The sequence below is a fragment of the Mastigoproctus giganteus genome, chromosome 11, assembly GCF_048544385.1.
Source record: "Mastigoproctus giganteus isolate SK-2022 chromosome 11, ASM4854438v1, whole genome shotgun sequence".
Taxonomy (NCBI): domain Eukaryota; kingdom Metazoa; phylum Arthropoda; class Arachnida; order Uropygi; family Thelyphonidae; genus Mastigoproctus; species Mastigoproctus giganteus.
Genome location: NC_143585.1, coordinates 40,430,445 through 40,457,721, shown reverse-complemented (window position 1 = coordinate 40,457,721; position 27,277 = coordinate 40,430,445). Strand labels below are relative to the sequence as shown.

At 38.0% G+C, this 27,277-nt stretch overlaps 1 protein-coding gene across 2 annotated transcripts in view; it reads left to right on the top strand.

Moving 5' to 3' along the window:
• Positions 1-27,277, top strand: part of LOC150077938 (uncharacterized) — a 635,130-nt gene that overhangs the window by 178,634 nt on the left and 429,219 nt on the right. For both annotated transcript variants that reach the window (XM_090384667.1, XM_090384666.1), the window contains exon 5: positions 19,462-19,546. In XM_090384667.1, coding sequence (XP_090240793.1) covers positions 19,462-19,546 — 85 coding nt within the window. The remainder of the gene's footprint in view (positions 1-19,461; positions 19,547-27,277) is intronic.

Sequence of the window (27,277 nt, the reverse complement as noted above, 5' to 3'; positions counted from 1 at the left end):
GCCTAAATGAATTTAAGGCTCAGCTGGACAGGTATTTCGAACCAAACGGAGGGGTGAAGTGCAAGTGGTTTTTTTTTTTTTTTTTTTTTTTTTTGGCTGATGCTGCATAAGCTTGCTTTCTTGCATCATATGCCTCTGCTAATGCCAATAATCACCTCAGAGGGCATAAATCCAAATTGAGGAAAAACAGATGTAGGATAGATGTGCGGAAGTTTGCCTTCAGCTAGCAAGTAGTTGATTGGTGGAACAGACTTCCATCTTTTGTTGTGGAAGTTGATAGCCTAAATAAATTTAAGGCTGAGCTGGAGAGGTATTTGGAACGAATGGAGGGGTGAAATGGGAACGTGTTTTTTTTTTTTTTTTTTGGCTGATGCTGCATAAGCTTGCTTTCTTGCATCATATGCCTCTACTAATGCTAATGCTAAATGGACTGGAGATTAACATTAGTAAAGGCACAAGAAAGCAAGCTTATATAGCATCAACCAAAAAAAAAAAAAAAAAACTTCTCATTTCACCCATCCATTAATCTTGAATCTGTTTAACGACAGATGGAAGTTTGTTCCAGCAATCAACCACCTGCTGTCCAAAGGCAAACTTCTCCACATCTATCCTACAACTGTATATCCTTAATTTGAATTAATGCCCTCTCAGATGATTATTCTGAGCAAGAGGAAGAATCCCATCAGTATTGAGCATGCTCAAAACCATTCAAGGTATATACACCTCAATAAAATCATCTCGCAGGTGCCTAGTCTCCAGATACTGTAATTTGAAAAACTGAAGCCTTTCTTCATAAGAGCAACCCCTTGTTCCATTCACTAATCTTGTTGCCCTTCTCTGTACTCGTTCCAACAGCTCTACATCCTTCTTAAAATGTGGCCTCCAGACCTGTAAACAGTACTTAAGGTGTGGCCTGACCATTGCCTTCTACAAGGGGATAATCATCTTCTTATCCCTGCTAGAAAAATTCCTGCATATCATTGACAAGACACCATGAGCTACTCTTGCAGACTGTCTGCACTGCTCAGAAAACTTCATATCTGCCTGCATAATTACCTCCAGGTCCTTTTCATTCTCTACCACTGTTACTCACAACTGATATGTTACTCTGGAGTTACTGCTTCTCTTACATTTGTCAATGTTAGACTTCAGTTGTCCCCTCTCAGCCCATCTGCTCAACTTTTCTAGATCCTGTTGCAGCAGTGTGCTGGCATTAGTGCCATTAACAACCCTGCTGACCTTCGTATTGTGTGTAAACGTGGACATTAGGCCTGATATGCCATCATCAATATCATTAATGAATACAGAAAACAACAATGGACCCAACACTGAACACTGAGGGACTCCACTAATAACATTAGTCTGCGAAGAGCAGTGTCCATTGATTACCACTCTCTGTCTTCTCCCACTCAACCATCCCTTTATCCATAGCAGAAATTTGCCTCCAATGCCACACTGCTCCAATTTGTGCAGCAGGCTTCCATGTGCAACAGCATCAAACACCTTTCTAAGATCTAAATATATGATATCAAAATTATTCCCTGCATCCAGTTCCAAGATACATTCCAAGTGCGAATGTATCCCCAATTATAATTACAGACCTGTTAGTTTACCTTCTGTTCCAGGGAAAATAATGGAGTCACCGATTATGGATGTAATGCAAGATCATCTAGTCAACAGTGTAGTTATACTTCATACACAACATGGGTATGAGAAGGGGAAATCTATTCTGTCCAATTTGATTGGTCAGAATAGCTCTTTATATTATATACAGGAACTCGCCGACTCACGCAATACTCGGCTTAAGGAAATTAGACTTTATGTAAGTTTTTGCCTATCAGTGCATACTTAAAAAAATCATGGAAACGTAATTTGCATCCCGTAGGAATAAATGGAGGTAGCTTGAAAATATCGTAATTTGAACCCAGTAACACTTTTTTTTTTTTTTTTTTTTTTGTAATTGGTTTCTAGTCCTTGGAAGTTGAAAATTTTGCTATATTACTTAGCTGTTTATCTCTCTAAAAGGTCATATTTTTAATGGAAATTGCACTACCCTTTCATAGTTATCATATGTTCCTGTTATAAGAATCAATTTTGAAAGCCTTTGTGATATTTTTCTAAAGCACGTTTCTGGAGATCACGACCAAAAAACAATTTGCACTTTCCGGTTTATTAGGCTTTTCCGTTAGGGCAATCTATTATAAACGGGTAGTAAATTCGATCTTATTGCATTTGCGATAATCCCGATAACTGGAATTCTGTGGGTTTTTGACGTTATAGTATTATGGTGAAATGGTTCCCCTTCACGGAAATCTTCAATCATATAAAAAACAACAAATTTTAAGAAACTTCTCTTCATTCCTATTTATTTATTACAATGGTGAAGGGAAAGGGGCCAATGGAAACTGCGTGCTGGCAGTGCCAGCAAATGAAAAAAAATTGATTTAGAAATAAGGATGAAAATGATTAAGAAGTATGAAGCAGGGCAAAGTTTATCTATTGCAAGGGAATTAGGTCACTGCTTCAACAGTGAATACTATTTTAAAGGGCAATGCACTTATAAAAGAACATGTCAAAGAATCAACACACTTAAGGTCAACAGTGATCACAAAAGTGTTCAGGTGCTATATTGAAGATGGAACAGCTGTTAATAATATGGATGGAAAATCTGATTCAGAAATGAGTGCCCCTGAGTCTAATGACCATTCAAGCAAAAGAAACAAGTATTTATGAAGATATTAAGGATAAGTACGGCAAACCCTAAGCCAGGTTTGTGGCAATAAATGAGTGGTTTAATAGTTTCAAGCATCGTGCTGATTTCCACTATTTTAAAGTATGCGGTGATGTCGCCAGTGCCAATTCTACAGCTGCAGAGAAATTTTGTGATGTGTTGTAAAAAATTATTGATGAAGGCGGCTATTCAACGCTGCAAATGTTTAACGTTGATGAGACTGCTCTGTATTGGAAAAAAATGCCGTCTCTAACAAACATTGCCAAAGAGAAAAATACAATGCCAGGTCTCAATGCATCAAAAGATAAGGCCACGCTCTTGCTTGGTACTAATGCAGTGGGAGATTACAGATTAAAACCACTGCTTGTGTACCATTCTGGAAATCCTCGTGCATTTAAAAACATCAACAAAGCCACCCTACCCGTGCATTTCCGATCAAATCAGAGAGCATGGATAACAATATCTCTCTTTGAGGATTGGTTTAAATGCTGCTTCATTCCCGAGGTTGAAAAATATTGTAAAGACGACAACATTTCTTTCAAGATTTTGCTTCTATTAGATAATGCTCCTGGACATCCTACGCATCTAGACGATTTCAATTTGAACGTCAGAGTCATATTTCTACCACCAACACGACTTCACTCATCCAATCTATGGATTAGGGTGTTATTTCAAATTTAAAAGCATACTATTCATGCACAACGTTTGCTTAGGCATTGTCTGCAGTAGACGATGAGAAAAATTTTACCTTAAGAGACTTTTAGAAATCTTACAATATTTACCATGCCATCTTAAACATTAATTAACCCTGGGCGAAAATTACTAAAAGTTGTTTAAATGGTGCATCGAAGAAAATATGCCGACAGCACGTACAAAGCTTCGAAGGATTTGTAAAAGACAAATTATATGAAGAGGTTACGGATCAGATTGTAAAGGTTGCAAAGCTACTTCACTTGGAGGTTGCAGGAGTTAATAGACGAAGAAGAGAAGGAATTATCTAATGAAGAACTTATTGACTTGTTGGCAGCAATAGTGAAAGAAGAAAATTCTGACAAAGCTCAAGATGAATCAAATGTGGAGCCAAGATGCTTCATCACCAGAGAGAGATAGCAATGGCATTTCGTGAAACTGCATCGACAATGGCGACGTTTGAGAAGATGGATCCTGATAGCGAATGATTCCTAAAAGTTAACAGAGGGGTGAATGATATGCTTGCTTGCTACAAAGAAATCTATGATGTAAAGAAAAAAGCCACCGTCCAGTCATCCATTAATATGGTCTTTTGTAACATTGAGTGGCCGATCCCTTCTAAATCTCCACAGCCCTCAACCTCCGTAGTGCACACTTATCAGCTGAAGACATCGATTCTAGAAAACATTCTCGAGAGGTAAAACTTACTGATGTTATGTCTCTCTCCTCTCTTTTTTTTTTTGTAATTTTATTAATTTGAAACATTTTTAAATTGCATGCTTTTTTGTAATTTTTTCTGCGCATAAGATAAAAAAATTGGATAAATAGATAAAAAAATTGAATAAATACAATAAATAATTCTATTTGCATGTTCGTCGAACATTTCTGTTTTGATTCAATCAGTTCAGTGAGCACAGTTACGAGTGCTGCACAAGCATGGGGGAAATTCCGACTTATGTAGCTTTCCATGGAACGCAACTCTTATGTAAGTCGGGGAGTTCCCGTGTCATTAGCATTTGCATTAGTAGAGAAATATGATGCAAGAAAGCAAGCTTATTCAGCATCAGTAAAAAAAAAAAAAAAAAAACCACTCCCATTTCACCCCTCCGTTCGTTCGAAATACCTTTCCAGCTGAGCCTTAAATTTATTTAGGCTATCAACTTCCACAACAACGGATGGAAGTCTGTTCCACCAACCAACCACCTGCTGGCTAAAGGCAAATTCCCTCACGTCTATCCTACATCTGTCTTTCCTCAGTTTGAATTTATGCCCTCTCAGGTGATTATTTTGAGCAAGAGGCAGAATCCTATCCGCAGTGAGCATGCTCAAACCATTCAAGGCTTTATACACCTCTATCAGATCACCTCACCGGTGCCTAGTCTCCAGACACTGTAATTTGCAAAACTTAAGCCTTTCTTCGTAAGAGCAACCCTTTGTTCCATTCACTAATCTTGTTGCCCTAAATGTACTCATTCCAGCAGCTCTACATCCTTTTTGAAATGAGGCCTCCAAACCTGTATAGAGTACTCAAGGTGTGGCCTGACCATTGCCTTATATAAGGGAATAATCACCTCTTTATCCCCGCTAGAAAAATTCCTGTATATCATTGACAAGATGCCATGACCTACACTTGCAGCCCGTCTGCACTGCTCAGAAAACTACATATCTGCCTGCACAATTACCCCCAGGTCCTTTTCATTCTCTACCACTGTCAGTGTAGTGCCACACAGTTGATACGTAGCTCTGGGGTTACTTTTTCCCATATGTAATATTTTACATTTGCCAATGTTAAACTTCATTTGCCACCTCTCAGCCCATCTGCTCAACCTTTCCAGATCCTGTTGCAGCAGAATAGCGACAGTAGTGTCGTTAACAACCCTGCCAACCTTTGTATCGTCTGCAAACTTGGACATTAAGTTTGATATACCATCATTAATATCATTTATAAATACAGAAAACGACAATGGACCCAACACTAAACCCTGAGGGACTCCACTAATAACATTAGTCCATGATGAGCAGTGTCCATTGATTACCACTCTCTGTCTTCTCCCCCTCAACCATCCCTTTATCAATAGTAGCAATTTGCCTCCAATGCCACACTACTCCAATTTGTGCAGCAGTTTTCCATGTACAACAGTATCAAAAACCTTTCTAAGATCCAAATATATATCAAAGTTATTCCCTGAATCTAGTTCTTTTGTGACTGCATCATAGTATCCAATCAAATTGGTCAGGCATGACTTTCAAAACCATGCTGTGTCCGAGCTATAACTGAAGTCTTGTCTAGATGATCCTGCAGTGCTTCTTTAACCAGTGCCTCCATTAATTTTCTTGGAACAGAAGTTAAACTCACTGGTCTATAATTACTTGTGTCAGCCTATGATACTCCTTTGTGAATTGGGGTCACATTTGCATATCTCCAGTCTATGGGTACCTCCCCTGAGTCCAAAGAAGCTCTCATAATTATGGCTAAGGGTTTGCTTACTTCATTTGCTGCCTCCTTTAATATAACTGGATAGATCCCATCCACCCCGGGTGCCTTTTTTATGTTTATCCTCAACAATTTCTCTTCCACTTTCCTCTCAATTATTAAAAAATCATCTAGCTCACTGCCAGAGTTTACTTCACCTCTGGCATTCCCCTTCCCGAATAACTCCTCATGTGTGAATGTAGATGTAAAATACTCATTTAGTTTGTTAGCCAACTGATCAGGATCCTCAACTGTTGAACCATCAATATCTAGTGGACTAATCTGATTCATCCCTTTCCTTCTAGAGTTTACATAGGTAAAGAACTCTTTTCTGTTTTTCTTTGCATCCTTTGCCAAGGATTTCTCATAATCTGCCTTTGTCTGCCTAATCTCTTTTGTGACTTGGTTACAGACCAGCTTATATCTATCATAGGCTTCCATGTCACCCATTAATTTTTATGTATCCCATGCATTTTTCTTCTCTGCCATATGTCTCATTAGTTCATCTGACATCCATTTAGGCCTAAACCTTGAACAATATTTCTTAGTTGGTATGGAAAGCCTAGTAGCTTCCAAGATAAGTTCTTTGAATGCTTCCCATTTTGAATTTGCTGTTAGTAACATCATCAGTTGGGCCCACTGTATAGAATTTAAATACTGTTTCAGATCATTGTAGTCACCTTTATGAAAGCAAAACCTCTTCCCTTTACCCCCGATGGTAGTTACCTCTTTGAGTAAATCCCTTCAGCACACTGTGATCACTGCCACCTAGTGCTTTGTTTATCTGCAGATTCTTAATGCATGAAGAATCACCACTGATATATATCTATATATATAGGGAGTAATAAGAGTATTACTCCCTATAGTTGCCTCCCGAACATGCTGATGTAGAAAACAATCATCTAATAAATCTACAAAAGCCTTGCTAGTGTGTGAGTGACCAACCCACAAATTGCAGTCAATATCTGGGAAATTAAAATCCCCCATTATAAGACTCTCTGATTTACTGGCCCACTCTATTTCCCTGTACAGTTTCTTATTATACTCATCAGAGTCACTAGGCCTATAGCAGACTCCCACTCTCAATTTTGATCTCCCAATGTTTATGTCACACCAAACTGACTCGACACTGCACTGTCCAGTGATGTCGACTGGTTTCACTTCCTTGGATTTTGTGTGTTTATTAACTAATAGCATAACCCCTCCTCCCTTCCTATCCTGTCTATCCTTTCTATACACATTGTCCTCCCCAAATTCCAGTTCTGCATTCCTTATATCTGTGTGACACCATGCCTCTGATATCCAACAATATCTGCCTTTGATGTTTTGATCAATTCCTCAAATTTATCAAATTTATTTACCAAACTCCTAGCATTGGTGTACATGCACCTGTTCCTATTCTTAGCTACCCTAACATAACCCATGTGTTTACTTGTACCGTAATGACTCCCAGCAGTCTCCGAAATAACCTGCATCTTGTTTTCCAGGCTGCTGCTCATTCCAATAGAAGCAGTGCAAGAATCACTTTCACCTCTGCCAGTGGCTACTGTTAATCTATTAGTCCTTGTATCCCCCCAAGCTAGCAGTTTTCTGACCCACCTAACACTGCCTCGATAGCATCAGCAAATATTCTTGCACCCTTTCTATTTAAGTGTATCCCATCTCTGTAGAAGCAGTTTCTCCTGTTAACAAGTACAGACCAGGCTGAAAAAAATTCTACCACTTGAGCCTTGCACAATCTTTCCAGGGCCAAATTGATCGATAAGACTCTCCCCCTATACTCCCTCCTATCGTGTCTGGACAGAATTGCAGACACTTTCAAATTCAACCCTAATTCACGGCTTGTTTTCAACAGTGACCTGTACTAGTTAAGTAATTCTGTCGGTCTCCTACTCTTAATATCATTAGTGCCAACGTGTACAACTATATCACCTTTTGTGCCCTTAAAAGATGATATCCGCTCTACAATGTCATCAGCCTTTGCCCCTGGCAGACATACCCTGGTCCTGTTCCACCTATCATTTTTACAAAGCATGTTTCCTGTTTCCCTGACAATAGAATCACCAACAACTACTAGTTCCTGTGGGACCAGCGCATTCTGCCATGGGGGTTGCCGCTGTGTTGCATGATGACCAAGTGCAAGCTCTGGCATTGATGTGGGCAGCTGAGAGCTTGATGGGCTCCTCAATTTAGATTCTTCAAGGGCATCCACCCTGTCCTTCAAGCTCTCATATAGGCCCATAACCATAATCATGTCCCATACCCGATTGCTCCACAAACATCAAGCAAGCAGTGCAAGCATATTTTTCAGTATCGAGTATTATCTACGAGTTCCGTTTATATAACTTCCGTATCAAGTTATGTATTAATTAATTATGTTAAATTTGTAAAATCTAAGTCATTATATGTATTTAGTTAAAAACTACAATTTAATTTACAATGAAGTTTAACAAGATTAACAGATTTTAATGATTAATTAACAATATTATAACGCTATCTAGTTCGGGATATAACGTTGTATTATATAACAATGGCGGCAAGTAACGAACGGTAAATCTACGGACCCTTAAGTATTAATTAACTTCCAAATCTCGCTGTCTCCATTCAGAATAAACTAAGGATCCTGACTAGATCTATAAGCTACTTATAGAAAATAATTTAATATAACAATTGTTCAATAAAACGGCTAAATATGGCTAAAAAACGTCTCGTTCAGTGGAGCTGCAACTTGTAACATGTGGATTTGATACCTTTACCGATACTAAGTAATACCTACAAAATCTCTATCTAAGTTAAACGTTAAACTAAGTATCGTAACTAGGAATATAAAGCTACTCTAGAAAATAAGTTAATATGCCAATTTAAGCTAAAGTATCATGTACTTGGATTTCAGGAAAGCCTTTGATTTTCACATAGAAGACTGCTGTACAAATTGAAGCAGTGTGGCATTAAGGGTAAGTTGTTGCTATGGATAAAGGGATGGTTTAGTTGTAGAAGACAGAGTGTGGTTATCAGTGGACACTGCTCTTTGTGGACCGATGTTATTAGTGAAGTCCCCCCCCCCTCAAGGTTCAGCATTGGGTTCATTGTTGTTTTCTATATTTATTAATGATATTGATGAAGGCATATCAGGCTTAATGTCCAAGTTTGCAGATGATACAAAGGAAAACAGGAAGGTTAATGACAGTAATGGCAATATGCTACTGCAACAGAATTTGGGAAAATTAAGCAGATGGGCTGAGAAATGCAACTGGATTGTAATATGCAAAATACTGTGTATGGGTAGCAGAAACCCTAGATACTGAGTGATATTACACTCAGGGTAGTGGAAAATGAAATAGACCTGGGGTAATTGTGCACTTTCATATGAAGATCTCTGAGCAGTGTGGATGGCTGCCCATTTGATTTTTGTCAACGTTATAGAGGAAGTTTGCTAGTAAGGATAAGGAGGTGATTATTTCATTGTATACCACAATTGTCAAGGCAATCTTCAGTACTGCATACAGGTCTGAAGGCTGCATTTTAGGAAGGATGTAGAACCACTGGAATGGGTACAGAGAAGGGCAACGAGATTGGTGAATGAAACAAAAGGAAGGTCTTACCAAGAAAGGCTTCAGTTTTACAAATTGCAGCATCTGGAGACTAGGCACCTGTGAGGTGATCTGATTGAGGTGTGTAAAGCTTTGAATCATTTGAGCAATCTCAATGCTGACAGAATTCTTTCTCTTGCTCATACTATGTACATGAAGGGGCATAAATTCAAGTTGAGGAAGGATAGTTGCAGAATAGATATGCGTAAGTTTGCCTTTAGGCAGCAGGTGATTGATTGCTGGGACAAACTTCCATCTGTGTGGAAGTGGGTAAAGTGTAAAGTGTGTTTAGGGTCAAGTGGCACCAGGGGTTTCCCCCATCTCCGCGTAGTTTACATTGTGGGTGAACCAGTTGACTGGAAAAGCCAGAGATTCAAAAGTGTGTGGACTTTGTATATGTGTGTGATGCCTTTTACCGTTGTTCATCTGGTCATTTAGCCGCCAGACCCCTACTGAGGCCCGACGTTGTCCCACTTTCGCCCCATGGAGGCAGACCAGGTACTCACTAGTATATAGTTCACTCTGGCAGGTCCTGCCACCTAATTTCCTGAGATTTCAGTGGCTAGGACCTAAAAAAAAAAAAAAAATATCACATACGCGTCGCAGGGAGCGCTAGAAGTCCAAAATGTTGGGCAAAATTAATTTAGATTGGTGATTTTAAATTGTCTGGGGCATGTTCACGTTGCTGTCAGATAGAGTGGGGTGAAGGTTGAAGACTGGGGTCTTCAACCTTCACCCCACTCTATCTGAAGATTGAAGATAGACAGAAATATGGAGCCGAAAGGAAGGCAACTCCAGTTTACAGTGGGGCATGCCTATGCCCCACCAGAGGGAAGAAATAGGGTGGCAGGGGGGGAAGGGGACAGCAAACTGTCCCCTCCCCGCTCTGCCAGGAACAGGTAAGACAGTGAGCCAAACAAGGGAGCTGGCTCAGGTTGCCAATGTGGCCTGTGTGCATGAGTAGGAGCAAACCGGACCGTAGGGTCAGGTCCACACCATCCAGAAAAACTTGAGGCCCAGCAGACGCGATCCAATGTTGGTTTGGCTGAATAGGTTGGGAGTCATTCTTGGGACTGTTGTCCCGTCCGGTAGTCAATGTTCTGGGAAGTGGAGTTTTGTCACTTCTCATAAGAGTTCCAGTTTTGTCTTGCAGGAAGGATCAAGCAGTGAAACCTGACATCTGGTTGGGGGTCTCTGAGAAGCTTTGTTTGACACATCTATTCGAAGTGTGGGAGTGGATAGTGGATTTTGTAGGGAATTAAAAGTACAGGCCATTCTGGTTATTTGGGACACATCGGGACTAGTGCATTTTGGCCCGATTAAGCGGCTGCCTCAATTATCCGAAGTTTCACGTAAATAGTTAAAAATACAATGTTCCCCCCTTCCTACAATTGGTTCACTGTACAATTAAATCACATTACGATGGAGTCACCATAGTAAAGTACCGTTCACTATACGATGTGCAGTAAGTGCCGGTCATTGTGATCACGTTTGTGAATTGAATTTTAATTCTATTAAACAGCGATTCTAATTAGCTAAAATAGGAGGAATATTATCCACAGGCTATAAAAACAAAGATATATTAAGCACAAATTTAGCCTTTATTACCTTACCAATTAAAAAATTAAATGATACATGAAAGTCGGAAGAATATACGTGATAATTGGAATAATTAATACGTACTGTAATAGGTACATACAAACTAGTTGACAGTTCTGTTCACTGACATTTGTGGGTGGGGATTAAAATTTAAAGCAGCAAAAAGATAAGCAATTAAAAACAAAGAACACGGCACACACAAATTGCAAGTAATACAATACGTGCAAGTGAAAATGGAGTAACGAGTTACAAAGCTTTAAAAATAGGAATGAAGAGAAGATCTGAAAATTAATTTTGTTATATGATTGAAGATTTCATGGAAGTGTAAACACATTTCACCATAATAACCCACAGAATTCCAGTTGTCGGTATTATCACAAATTCAATAAGATCGAGTTTACTGTCCATTTATGATAGATTTCACTAACAGAAAAGCCCAATAAACAGGTGACTGCTAATTGTTTTATGGTTGTGACCTCCAGAATTTCGACTGAAACACGTGGTACTGTCGGAGACAATCGTAGGGTAATCTCCAGTGCTGCGGTCCCCTGCCAAGATTAAACGGCATGCTGTCCAAATTAAGTGAATTAAACCCTGGCTATTTTCTCGATTTGGTTCTGTTTTTTAAGATTTTCCCCAAATAAATGGCTGCCCCGATTAACTGGTGGCCCAAATAACCGGAATCCACTGTATTAATTTAATTGTGGGAGACTAATTAAAAATACATTGTGGGAAACATGGGTGGAATATATAAGGCAGTTATATCCGTCAAACAAGTGGAAGAAAGATGAATAATGTTGTTAATGTAGAAATAATAATTAGCGTTGGGGCCAGTTATGATGGAGCTAGAGCTAATCACAGTGTTAAAGGAAATGAAATGAAAGCAGTAGGTACTGATGGAGTTTATAAGTTTACTAAGGGAAGTTGGCTTAAGGAAATTAACAGCATATGTAGTTTAGTGTACAAGTAAGGGAAATGGCCAGAAGATTTTAAGACCATAGTAATGATACCAATAAAATAAAAAAAGTTATCCAGTGAAATATAAAGATTTTGAACTATAAGTTTGGTACTGCATGCAGCAAAGATAATTTTAGGAAAATTAAAAAGAAAGATGGAGGTAAATGTGGGAGAAGACTGGTACAGTTTGTTATCAGGTGGGGGAAAACAAGGAATGCAGCAGTTGTGATGAGTGTGTTGACAGAAAAGTCATCCTGAAGTTAACAAAGATGTATGTATGTTTTATAGAATTGGAAATGGTTTTTGATCTGGTAGTTGTTGTTGTTTGGTTTTTAGGAGCATTAGCAACTAAGGCCATATTGCTCTAGGATATGCGGTGGTCATTCCCTGACCTTTCCGCATCCTCCGTATTTGGTGGTGACAGGCTCGAACCCCGGTCTAATCTAGAAGCGTGTGCTATGCACTGCTGCTTCTTCCCACCTGGCTATGGAGGTGCCCTTGATCTGGTAAATTGTGGTATTGTATACATTGGAAAGGATAGGGGTGGATTGGAAGGACAGGAGAATGATTAGTAGATTATATTGAGGACAAAAATTAGTAGAGTAGGACAAGGTGATACCGAAAGTGTAAAGATAGGAAGAGGTGTGAGATGGGGTGGATGTTGCCTGTTCCCCAACTTTATTTAATGATTAAAGAGGCACATGATAAAGGAAATATGGATGTTGTATGGGGATGGGGAGGAAGGTTTTGGAATGTTTCGATTTGCAGATACTAACCCATGAAAGAACACTGATAAGGTGTTCTTTCAAGGTTAGATTTACAGCTTGGCTTTAAGTTCAGAGAATGTAACAATTCTATAATTAGCAAAGCTTAGTTTAATAATGGAAATTACTTTGAGAAGTAATTTCCATTATTTAAAATTTAATCTGTATAAACCAGGGTAATTTTATCTGTATAGCTGTGCTTGTTCAGTTTATTCTTGCTGGAGTCCACTTTCATTGTAAAAATATGAACAAGTTTATTAATACTCTCAAAGTAAGAATTTTTAACATTTCAAAGTTTAAGTTTGAAGATCACCCTCATGTCTATTGATTGCTCTTTCACTGAACTGGAAGTTGACAATGTTTTTTGAAAATTATTGTGCTGTATATTATTAGAATTAACATTAGTAGAGGCATATGATGCAAGAAAGCAAGCTTATACAGTATCAGCCAAAAAAAAAAAAACTTCCCATTTCACCCATCCATTCACTCCAAATGTTTGTCTAGTTCTGCTTTGAATTTATTTTAATCTGTCAACTTCCATAACGACAGATGGAAGTTTGTTCCAGCAATAAATCACCTGCTGGCTAATGGCAAATTTCTGCACATCTGTTCTACAATTGTCTTTCCTCAATTTTAATTTATGTCCCCTCAGGCAATTAATCTGGGCAAGAGGAAGAATCCCATCAGCATTGGGCTTGCTCAAACCATTCAATGCCTTATACATCTCTAGCAGATCCCCTTGCAGGTGCCTAGTCTCCAGACACTGCAATTTGTAGAACTTAAGCCTTTCTTTGTAAGAGCAACCCTTTGTTCCATTCACCAATCTCATTGCCCTTCTCTGTACTCATTCCAGCACCTCTACATCCTCCCTAAAATGAGGCTCCCAGACCTGTATACAGTATTCAAGGTTGGTTGGTTGATTGATTGGGGATTTATTTGGTGCATCAGCATCTATGGCCATAGTGTGCCAAGTATTCAAGGTGTCGCCTGACCATTGCCATATATTGTCAGGTCACACCTTGTTGTGTTATCATATATATCTTTTGCCAATCTTCAAATAGAAGAAAATAGTAACATTCTCACTCACAGAAATCTGTATGGTTTGGATGCTTACATAATTCAGATTAAGAAAAGAAAGAAATGGATATTTATGAATTTCAAAAAAAAAAAAAAAAAAAGAAGAAGCAATTACATATCTACTTATTCGTTATTATATAAGGTGCAACTACACTCTAAAATTTCCCAAATTTAGCCTGTGCATTCATTATCTAGCTATTGTTGTGATTTTATTTGTAGTTTCCACAAATTTTGTTTTTAGTCAACATAAATTTGGGATATCATGATTCATTAATAGATAATAATTACTTCACTGATTTTCAGGTTTGCTTCTTTAGGTTTTCCATGACCAGAATAGATACTTTTGTAATGGAAGATGTGGCCAGTTATACTTTTATTATTTATGAAATATTTTCACATAGTAAGATATGATTTTTCACCTGAAACACATTATACTAGTGTGAAGATAATTTTTTTTTAAGTACAATGGTCCTTGAGGTTGTCACAGACATACTCTCAGATATGCCAGAGCTGTACTTGCTACCTGGGAGTCTAAAACGTTGATGGAACTGATATTCGGGTGACACTCAAGTCGAGTGGACCCAATTTCGGCGAAGTCCGGATGGTCCATGACAACCAAATCCTCTGCTTGCACCTTCACGATGGTGGGACTGTTAGTAATCCTGGGTATAACCTCCATGCACAAGTACATGGTGGATGACCACCCAGGTGTGAACCAACGTAAGCAGAGGTCGAGGTGTGGCGCCCACACCACATGGAGGAAAGCCACCCCTCTACGTTACCAGGCAGTACTAGGTGGTAGATGACCCTCATCAACCTGTGCAATGCCACCACTTTGCTTATTGGAGGCTTGAAGTGGTGGAACCCATGTTTAGTCTCTAGAGCTAAGTTCCGGTCAACAAATCTCTTCCATCATGCAGTATGATTGATGACTTTTGAGGTTATGATGAACATCGTGGCGAGATCCAATATTCCTTACATTTCGAGGGTACAGCTCTAAAACGGTGTTCACAGGCCTGCCGCTAGTTAGTACACCGGACTGAACCTATTGGCAACTCTCTAGGAGGCTTCCGGATCAGCTAGTGTATAATCTTGCTACCTCTACTCTGCCAGATAGTGACTGGAGGGAGTCCGAGTAGTGTGTATGCGGGGAGCATTGTCGAGGCCATGTTATGGATCTGGGTATATTGTTACCATATGTATGCCCTATCCAAAAATTTCATTACTTCATACAGCATGTCACACCCACTTTTTCTTACTATTGAATACACCATGAATTGTCAAACTAATAGAGCAAGCTTATCTGCGAAAAGATCTAAACCTCCCAAGCACTTCCTAATTCATTTCACAAATATATGTGGTCTCAATTCTAATCTCAACGATGTCCATTTCCACTTGCAGTCTGCCAAACCCCATGTACTTTTTCTGACACAGAATCTCAGTTATCGGTTGATTCAACTACTGCTCATCTCAGATGCCCAAATTATTCACTGTATGATTCCTTTCGCCTCAAAGGTGGTACTTGTGCATATGTCCGTTCTGATATTCCCTGTCAGAGACTTGGCAATTTGGAATCTTCTCTCTTTGATCTTCTCTGGCTTAAAATCTCTCTACCTTATTGTGTCAAATTCATCTGTTGTCTCTACCGTTCTCCCAACTCCACTAATCACTTGGAGCTCTTTGACTTCCCCTCTTTGCAACTTGACTTTTTCCAGTCCAACTTTCCTAACAGTGAGGTAATTTTCCTTGGCGATTTTAATGTCCACAACTGCAACTGGCTTCCGTTTTATAGTGACACCGACCCAGCTGGTCAAGGTGTTGAGGCTTTTGCAATTACTTGACCTTGCACGGATTGTTCATTTACCTATAAGAATACTGGACAATCCTAATCATACAGCCAATATGTTTTATATTTTTCTCACAAACAACCCTTCTAAGTATACGGTCGAAGTGAGAGGTCCTTTAGGCACTTCAGATCACAACTTGGTGATTGTCTCTTCTCCAATGGAACCTTTACCTCATGGCTATTCCCAACCTCGTGTTGTTTGGCATTACAAGAATGGAAAATGGGATGACCTGCGAGACTTCTTTTCTTCTTTTCCTTGGTTGGATTACTGTTTCAAAACTTCTGATGTCAACGTTTGCTCAGATCCTGTCAGTGAAATTATTCTTGCAGGAATGGAATCATTTATTTCACACTCTACTTAAAAATCTCGTCCTTTCTCTAAACCTTGGTTTTCCAATAAATGTGCTAAGGCTGTTCAAGAGAAGAATGTTGCATATCGTAATTGGCTTGTTTCTAATTCTTTAGTTTCATTTTCTGCCTACACCAAAGCTCGCAACAATTGTAAAGCAGTTATTAATCAGTCCAGACTAGAGTTTGAACAGGCTAAGAGTAGAAAACTTGCTTCTTGCCCTAATTGTAGCCAAGCATTCTGGTCCCTTGCCAAAGCTATTGGCCGCAACTTTTGCCCATCTCTGCTCCCACCTCTGTCCAAACCAGATGGTTCTGTTGTTACTTCAGCCAAGGATAAAGCTGACCTGCTAGCATCCCGTTTTTCTTCCAACTCATATATTAATGATCTTGGTAAAATACCTCCCACCATTCCCAACACACTCCATTCAATGCCTCCTGTGGTCTTCCGTCAAAAGGATGTCAGAAGGACTTTGACGAATCTTGATGCTAAGAATGCACCAGGTCCCGATGGTATTTCTCCACTTGTTCTCAAAATCTGTGCTCCTGAACTTACTCCTATTCTTTGCCGCCTTTTTTCACTTTCTTATTCCAAAGGTGTTTTTCCTTCTGCTTGGAAATTTACCCATATCCAGCCAGTTCCTAAAAAGGGTGACAAATCCCTCCCATCCAATTATCATCCCATTTCAATTACTTCTACTCTTTCTAAAGTAATGGAGAAATCAATTAACCGCATCAGTGTCGATCCACTGGTGATGTTCTGGCTTATGTTACCCATTTATGGACTAATTCAATGGAAAGGTTCTGTGAAACACAAGTAGTTGCTCTTGACATCTCAAAGGCTTTCGATCGTGTTTGGCATAAAGGTTTTCCAGACTCAGTCATTTGGTGAGTGGATTTCAATTCAACAAACAGTTGGCAAACCATCCTATGGTTTGCCAACTGTTTTTAGTAATTGGTTATCCAGTTTTCTCTCTGATCGCTCGCTGAGGGTGATGGTAGATGGCTCTCTGTCTTCTAACTTCTCCACTAATGCCGGTGTCCCCCAAGGTTCGGTTCTTTTCCCCACTCTTTTCCTCTTGTATATTAATGACCTTCTTCCATTGACTGGAAATCCTATGCAAAGTTTTTCCGATGATAGCACATTGCATTCCGCTTTCCATTTTGAGAAACCTTGTCCTGCTCAATCAGCTTCAACTTCTCGAAAATCTGCTACCAATTCCTTAAATGCCAATCTTCAGGTAATTTTCCAGTGGGGCAAAGAAAACTTAGTTGATTTCAACCCTTCTAAAACTCAGTCTTGTTTTATATCTCGCAAAAAGGATTCTTCTGCTCCTATGCTTATCTTTAGTGACACTCCGATTTCTAGGCAAAATGATGTATCTGTTTTGGGGATTACCCTGACATCTAATCTCTCTTGGTACAAGCACATTACAAATATTACTTCCTCTCATCTAAAAAACTTGGTTTACTCTTTCGCTTTTGGCGTTACTTTTCTTCCAAACACCTGCTCACTCTGTATAAATCGCAAATCCACCTGCCATGGAATATTGTTCCCACATCTGAGATGGTGCCCCCAAAACCTCTCTCAGGCTTCTTGATTCCATTCAGAAGAGGGCCGTTAGGTTAATTAACGATTCATCTCTAGCAGAGTCTCTGCACTTGCTGTTTCATAGACGTAGTGTCTGCTGCATGCGTCTTCTCCAGATACTTCCATGGGCACTGTTTTTCTGAATTGGCTTCTATAATTCCCGCTCTCTCTTTAAAAACAGTCCGAACACGTGCTGCCACCAGCCAACATCCATTTACTGTCCAACTTCAAACTCACAGAACTAACTTTTCATCTTTCTTTGTTTATTCATTCAACTGCCGTTTTCTGGAATAACCTTCCTTCATACGTATTTCCTGAAAATTACAGTCTACAGTAGTTCAAGTCCAATGTCAACAAATATCTTCTTTTGCCTTCTCAACCTCCAACCCAAGCACGGTACTAAGTACTATAGGTTCTAATACCTCTCGAGTTTGTGGTTTACATAAAAAAAAAAAAAAAAAAAAATTCCAGCAACAACAATGCTGGATAAAATATTGACTTTTTAAAGTAATAGTTTTTTATATATTTCTTATAGTTTATTCTTCATAAAGTTGTCTTATCTCCCTTGAGTAAAATGACTCTTAGTAGTAGTATCTTGAAGGCTGTTTAATTGTAAATTACATTTTTCTTTTTTATTTATTTTTTATTTCTTTATTTATTTATTTCTTTTTTTTATTTTTCTTTTTTCTTTTTTGTGGCAGATTTGAGTTTATTGATGTATAAATTGTGGCAGGATGATTTTAGTTCAAATCAAAGCTCTGGTTTGGCAATGCATATACTGTGTTGTTAAGTTTTGTCATGCTGATATTCATATGAATAAACACCACTGGATTGCATCAAATTTTGTAGTGCAGTTTTTTCTAAATGTCATGTTAACTTTTGGCATTCATTCTTGATTTCATTTTACTGAAAGGTTCCAACCCATCTCATTCCAGGAAAAAAAAAAAAAAATAAATAAAAGCTACATCATGACACCATTTCCACCAGATTTTTCTTCTGAGATAATACAGTCACATCTGTACTGCTCACTTTTTCAGTTACAAATCTAGACTCAGTCATTTGGTGAGTGGATTTCAATTCATAGACTTTTTTTGTGACTCCACAGTATCTTTGAATTGTTTAGAAACTACAAATAGTTTCAACATATCATAATCTATTGCTATTCAAGAGCTGCTTGTGCAGTTACTCTATGATTGTGAATGTGCTGACTTCATTTTTAGTGAATTCGATTAAGTTTGTTATGCATTTGGGTGATTGTTTTAATATAATGTAATGTCACTCCCATATTGTTTCTTTGAGGCCTATGGGTAGCCTTAACACTCTATCTTGTTTTCCGCATTAGTTTTCCTTTTTTTTTTTTTTTTTATTTTAAGAATATTTTTCTGTTCATTTGGGAGTGCCCAAATTGTAGTAAGTGTATAAACAGTCATACCAAAAATATAACCATTACATATGTAAAAGTCTGTTGATTCTAGCTGACTGTCTCTCTGCCTTCTGTACACATGTATAAAACTTGTGCTGTTTTTATCATATTGTGCACAACAGTGAAATATAGCCCGGAATTGCAAGATCTGGTCAAAATTATATTAAAGTAAATAGCTTATGGGATTACTGCTTAATGAATTTACAAGGTGAATAATCTGCCCACAGATAATGAGTGAGCTGTAACATACCTGATAACTTTCATGAGATTTATATGGTTTTAGTTTTATTATAAGATTATTTTGTTGGAGTCATAATTTGCACTTTTAAAGTAAAATATGAATTAGAAATTTTTATTTTGTATTTTCTGTAGAAACTGATACTATCTGATGATACTGTATTAGAAGAACATAGTGAAGATCCAGCCCTTGTACAAATTAAACTAATTGGCAGTGGAGGTAGGGTTAATTTCCCTGATAATATTTTTTATTCACACACCATTCAAATTATCAAGTGAAAAGTGCTTTAAAATTGTATAAGAATTTTGGGAACTTTGTATAAGAACTTTGCACCATATGACAATTAGCAATAGTCATATGGTGCAAAGAAGCCAAGCTTTAATTGCATTAGCAAAAAAAAAAAAAAAAATAAAAAATAAAAAATAAAAGAAAAACCAACCACTCCGTTACCTATCATAGGTACTGGTCTGGCTGTCCTTTTAATTTACACTTTCTGCAAGCCTTTGATCTCAACTACCTATGGAAAGAACATATGCCAGTGATTAATAGCTCACTGGCTAAAGGAAACATTCTATGATCCAGTTTATAGCTCTTCCTCCCTTGGTTTGAATTTATGCCCCCTAGGCTTAGTATCATTTAATATGGTAGAACCTCATTCAAAATGGTAATAATTTCTGAAAATAATGGGTTTTGCATATCAGAAACCCAGAATTATCAAAAATCTATCCCTCACTTTTGGAATATTTCTCCAAGGGTAGTTCTTTTGTTACTGCATCATAGTATCCAATCTGATTGGATACTATAATGCAGTAACAAAGGAACTCGATGCAAAAAATAATTTTGATATCATATACTTGGATTTCAGGAATGCTTTTAATAATGATGTTCACATAAAAGACTGCTGTATATATTGGAGCAGTGTGCTATTAAGGGAAAGTTGCTGCTATGGATAAAGGAATCGTTGAGTCGAAGACAGAGATTAGTTATTAATGGACACTGCTCTTCATTGTCTAATGTTATTGTGGAGTTCCCCAGGCCTCCGTAGCCGAGTGGTCAGGAGCGGGAATGCAGTAGCACACGCTCTTTGAGTAGACCGGGGTTCAAGCCTCTGACTGCTGAATACGGTCGATCTGCCAACCCGCACTGGACCAGTGTGGCAGATTATGGTCCATTTCCCTCAGCATGAATTGTTGAGGAGGCTTCCATCCTGCAGTGGGCTGATAATGGCTGCACTTTACTTTACTCCCCCCCACCCCCAGTTTTCACTGCTGGACCCATTGTTGTTCTCTATATTTATCAATGATGTTGAATGAATATCAGGTTTAATGTCTAACTTTGCAGATGATACAAAGGTTGCCAGTAATCAGGAACAGTAATCAGTAAAGTAAACAGTAAAGGAACAGTAATCAGGGTGCAACAAGATCTAGAAAAATTAGGCATTGGGCTGAGAAATGGCAATTGAAATTTAACATTGACAAATGCAAGGTACTGCGCATGGTAGCAGTAATCTCAGATTAATGTATCAACTGTTTAGTACTACACTCAGGGTAGCAGAAAATGAAAAAGACCTAAGGTAATTGTGCAGCCGATATGAAGTTTTCTGAGAGTGCAGACAGGCTGCCAGGACAGTTCATTGGATTTGCCAAAGATATACAGGAATATTGCTAGCAGAAACAAGGAGATGATCATTCAATTGTATAAGAGACAATGGTTACATCACATATTGAGTACTGCATATAGGGGCACCTCCATAGCCAGGTGGGCAGGAGCAGCAGTGCGTAGCACATGCTGCTTGATTAGACTGGGGTTCGAGCCCGTGACCACCAAATACGGAGGATGCGGAAAGGTCAGGGAATGACCACCGCATATCCCCCGAAGCAATATGGCCTTAGCTGCTAATGCTCCTAAAAACAAAATAACAAACAAACAAACTGCATATAGGTATAGAAGTCTGATTTTATTAAAAATTTTGGTGTGACATAAGCACTGGTAAAGCAAAATTGAGAGTAGGAGTGTGTTATAGGCCTAATAACTGTGATGCATGTAATAAATAATTTCCCAGATACTGACTGGAATTTGTGGGTTGGTCACTCACACACTAACAAGGCTTTTGTGGATTTATTGGATGATTGTTTTCTACAGCGGCATATTTGGAAAGTAACTAGAGGGAGTAATACTCTTGATCTGATTATCAGCAGTGACTCTTCATGCATTAAGAATCTGCAGATAAAGGAACCACTAGGTGGCAGTGATCACAGTGTGTTGAAGTGGGATTTACTCAAAGAGGTAACTACCATCAGGGGTAAAGGGAAGGGTTTTTGCTTTTGTAAAGGTGACTAAGGTGGTCTGAGACAGTATTTAAATTCTATATGGTGGGACCAAATGATGATGTTGCCAACAGCAAATTCAAAATGGGAAGCATTCAAAGAATTAATCTTGGAAGCCACTAAGCTTTTCATACCAACTAAGAAATATTGTTCAAAGTTTAGGCCTAAATGGATGTCAGATGAACTAATGAGACAGGTGGCAGAGAAGAAAAATGCATGCGATTCATATAAATTAACAGGTGACAGAAGCCTATGATAGATATAAGCTGTAACCAAGTCACAAAGGAGGTTAGGCAGGCAAAGGCAGATTACGAGAAATCTTTGGCAAAGGATGCAAAGAAAAACAGCAAAGAGTTCTTTACTTATGTAAACTCAAGAAAGAAGGGGATGAATCAGATTGGTCCACTTGATATTGATGGTTCAACTGTTGATAATCCTGCTCATGTAGCCAACAAACTAAATGAGTATTTTGCATCAACATTCACACATGAAGAGTTATTCATGGAAGAAAATGCCAGAGGTGAGTTAAACTCTGGCAGTAAGCTAGATGACTTTGTAATAACTGAGAGCAAAGTAGAGGAGAAATTGTTGAAGATAAACATAAGAAAGGCAACTGGGGGATGGGATCTATTCAGTTATATTAAAAGTGGCAGCAAAGGAAAAAAGCAAACCCTTAGCCATAATTATGAGAAATTCCTTGGACCCAGGGGAGGTACCTATGGACTGGAGATGTGCAAATGTGCGACACACGAGTAATGCAGACCTGCTAGTTTAACTTCTGTTCCACGGAAATTAATGGAGGCACTGGTTAAAGAAGCACTGCAGGATCATCTAGACAAGTCATCAGTTATAGCTCGGACACAGCATGGGTTTGTTAAGGGGAAGCCTTGTCTGACCAATTTGATTGGATACTATGATGTAGTCATAAAGGAACTGGATGCAAAGAATAATTTTGATATCATATATTTGGATCTTAGAAAGGCTTTTGATACTGTTGCAGATGGAAGACTGTTGCACAAATTGGAGCATGTGGCATTGGAGTCAAATTGCTGCTATGGATAAAAGGATTGTTGAGTGGGAGAAGACAGAGAGTGGTAATCAATGGACACTACTCTTTGTGGACGAATGTTATTAGTGAGGTCCCCCAGTGTTCAGTGTATTGTTGTTTTTTGTATTTATTAATGATACTGATGATGGTATATCAGGCTTAATGTCAAAGTTTGCAGATGATACGAAGGTCGACAGGGTTGTTAATGACACTAATAACAGTACTCTGCTTCAACAGGATCTAGAAAAGTTGAGCAGATGGGCTGAGAGGTGGCAACTGAAGTTTAACATTGACAAATGTAAAGTACTGCATATGGGAAGCGGTAACCCCAGAGTAGCGTGTCAACTGTGTGGTACTACACTGACAGTGGTAGAGAGTGAAATGGACCTGGGGGTAATTGTGCAGGCAGATATGAAGTTTTCTGAGCAGTGCAGACAGTCTGCAAGAATAGCTCATGGTATCTTGTCAATGATATACAGGAATTTTTCTAGTAGGGATAAGATGATTATCCCCTTGTATATGACAATGGTCAGGCCACACCTTGAGTACTGCATACAGGTGTGGAGACTTCATTTTAAGAAGCATGTAATAGAGCTGCTGGAATGAGTACAGAGAAGGTGCAACAAGATTAGTGAATGGAACAAAGGGTTGCTCTTATGAAGAAAGGCTTAAATTTTGCAAATTACAGTGTCTGGAGACTAGGCACCTGCAAGGTGATCTGATTGAGGTGTATAAAGCCTTGAATGGTTTGAGCATGCCCGATGGTGATGGGATTCTTCCTCTTGCTCAGAATAATCACCTGAGAGGGCATAAATTCAAATTGAGGAAAGACAGTTGTAGAATAAATGTGTGTAAGTTTGCCTTCAGCCAGTGGGTGGTTGATTTTTGGAACAAACTTGCACCTTTCATTGTAGAAGTCGATAGCTTAAATAGATTCAAGGCAGAAGTAGAAAAGTATTTGGAGCAAGTGGATGGGTGAAATGAGGAGGGTTTTTTTGGCTGTTGCTGTATAAACTTTCTTTCTTGCATCATGTGCCTTTTCTAATGCTAAAAGGATGTGGATCTGTTGGAACGGGTGCAGAGAATGGCAGTGATATCAGTGTGGAGAACAAATGGGTTCTGTTACTATGAAAGGCTTCAATTTTGTAAATTGCAGAATCTGTAGAATAGGCATCTGTGAGGAGATCTGATTCAGGTGTTTAAGTCTATGAATGGATTGAATAAGCTTGCTGCTGATGGCATCTTTCCTCTTGTGCAGACTATATGTATGATTTGTCATACTTTCAAATTGAGAAAGGATGGTTGCTGGTTGCAGATGTGTGGAAATTTTCCTTCTGCCAGTGGGTAGTTGATCGTTGAAACAAACTTAAATACTTAAACATAAATGCATATTATGATGTATTTATATGCATGTCTTAATACACATTTATGGTTTTGTGATGGCAGCTTTAAAGTTATGCCATAACTCACCTATATTTGTATTCCCCATGTTGTCTTCCTAGTTGATAGAGGCCATGCAGCCCTCTTAGACTGCTATCATTATTAGTATCACTTAACTATAAAGGCTAATTAGCAAGGAAGTTAGGCTGTTATTTAGCATTAGTTTTAAAAATATATATCCTGATTTTATCCAGCTATCTGCCCACCCTTTCCTTCAATTTATAAAAGCTCTGCATTTGTACAGGATTAGGTGGTAATTTATTCCAACAGTTAATAACACTTTAGTTAAAAGAGAATTTTTATTAAATATAGTATATGACTATCCTTCCTCAATTTAAATTCATCTCCTCTGGTTTGTTTCATCTGTAAGAAAAAAGATATCCCTTATTATTTAATTTACTAAAGCTTTTCAGTCTTAAATAACTCAGTGAAGCCTGTCTTGAAATTTTACATCCCTTCTTTGCCTCTTTTCCGCAGATCTACAACCTTCCTGAAATGCAGATTCTAAAGCTGCATACAGTACTTGAAATATGCCTTAACCAAGGCTTTAATACAATGGAATAATTACCTCTTTGTAAAAAACCAGCAAAATTTCTGTACCTCTTGCAGCTATTCAAAGAGTAGGCTGGATGATACACCTGATATGCTGTTCTAGCACTGTTAAAAGAATTACAAATTAAACAATTATTTCTAAGTCTTTTCATTGTCAGCTGGCTTAAAAGTTTGATAGTTACCCAACATTATTACCCAAATGTAGACTTACATTTCCAGTATCAAAATATAATTGCCATTTTCAGACCAGCTGAATAATATAGTTAGGCCTTGAAGCAGTATACCTTGGTTATCGTCATTTAACATCCTCTCAACTTTCGTATCATAAGCAGACTTTGACAGCAAACCTGTTATGCCTTCATCATTATCGTTAATAAATATAAGAAATGACAAGTTACCAAGTACTCAATCCTGAAGAACTCCACTTAAGATCCTGGTCCAGTCAGAGTAATAGTTATTTATAACCAACCTTTGTTTCTTATCACTTAACAAATCTTTTATCCCTTTAGTACCCTCCCACTGATGGCATCTTCTTTATATTTATGTAGTTATTTAAAATTTGTCACTACCAACATAGTTTTTTTGGAAAAGCGTTTGATTCTCATGATGTAATTGATTTATTGCCTAGGAAATTATTATTATATTTTTTGAAGGAAATTAGTGGCTCTCTAATAAAGTTATTGCAACTGTATAGACTGTAGCAAACTTGCGCGCCCTATCCACTGAGTTTTGTCTCCACTGCTTTCTCCACTTTGTAGCAAATGTCAAATTTGTTTCCCATTAAACATCAGTTTTATTGAACTGTTCAAAAATTTGGGGATGCATTTCCTGGAGGATTTCTAATGCCTGCTTATTGGTTATTTATTTGTTATTTGATTTTTAGGAGCATTAGCAACTAAGGCCATATTGCTGTGGGATATGCAGTGGTCATTCCCTGACCTTTGCGCATCTTCCGTATTTGGTGGGCTTGAACCCCGGTCTAATCAAGAAGCGTGTGCTACGCACTGCTGCTCCTTCCCACCTGGCTACGGAGGCGCCCCTGCTTATTGGATCTTCTGAAATATTTGGTCTGTTGACTATAGAATCCCCTAAAAATTTTGGTTTGTTGGCCCTAGATTCTTAACATTCATTCACAGGGTAACTGAAACCAAAAAAAAAACTGATTACTTTTTGATTATCATTTGCTTAATTTCACTTGTAAACTAGCATACACAAAAACGCTATGTAAATGGTCATGTGTAGCTTGAACACAATTCCATACTTAATATTCATTGTGATCCTTCGTGTATGTGTATATACTTTTGTTTATCTGTCACCAGGATAGTTGGTAATTAAAAATTACAAATATAAGACAGTTATACACATATGGCCCAGGATTACAATCATCAGTTCAGCACAGTAACTATCAAAGAAATTGGTAAACAAGGTTTGAAATTATCTTAACTTAAAAACAAATTTACTGAATTTTGCCTTTTCAATTAACAGTAACCTATAAATTGAAGTTACTTAGTATAAACCACTTGTACAAAACAGAATTAAAGTTTTTTTGGAAGACTTATCAATTATACCATGTTTTTAAGTGAAGCTTTAGAAGTGCTTCTGTCAGAAACATTTATGATCATGTGAAAAACAAATGCATTATACATGCCCAACAGAAAGATCACATAATGCATTTAATTTTAATATTCCTCCAGTGTGGTCTTGTCTTTAATATGCATCATTGATTGCACTGGAATTGAAGTATGGCTATATTAGAAACTGGCGATGTGCTCTGTTATTGCTGGTGTATGCTATATCTAATGTGCCTGGGTGTGTGAGTGGAAAGAAATATTTGAATCTACACATATTTCTTCTTAGTCTAACCATATGGAAAATTTTTTGGCACCTCTTGAATAGTTTATTTCAATGGACATGAAAAGTACACAAAATGTTATGAGTTTGTGACAGCATTTTGTGGCATTCAACTATTCAATGTATTTTATATTGGTTCTACCACTGTTATTTAGTATGTTCATTGTTTCTGTCAATGCTAATTTAGTCAATTAGCAAGGACAGAAACAATGAAAGCAAGAAATAAAATGCACATTAAAAGAGACTCAGAATCTAACATGCTAAATAAATAATTTTCTTAAAACTCTTTTCCATTCCAATCAGAATTGAAACAAAAATAATAAGAGATTATATATATAATATGGGGATCCGGAAAAGTTGTGCTCCGCATTTCGCCCCCTGCACATTTCTTCCCCGGCACATTTTTCCCCTGGCACATCCCCCCCGCATTTCGTCTCCCACATTTCACCCCCAGTAGATAATGAATACGCTATAGAAATGTAAATAATACACCTATTTTTTTATTAATTCTAATTATTTTGTTTTAACAAATAATTAGAATTAATATAATTAGAATGAATCAATCAAAGGTAAAGGTAATCAAATCAAAAGTAATCAATCATAGAATAAATGCACATTATTATTGTTTAAAACTTGAAGTTGTATGCAATGCCTCTAAGGTAATCAATCACATTACGATTTCGAAAATCTTGGACTATGCTTTTGATTCTAGCAGAAATTGCAGCATACTTC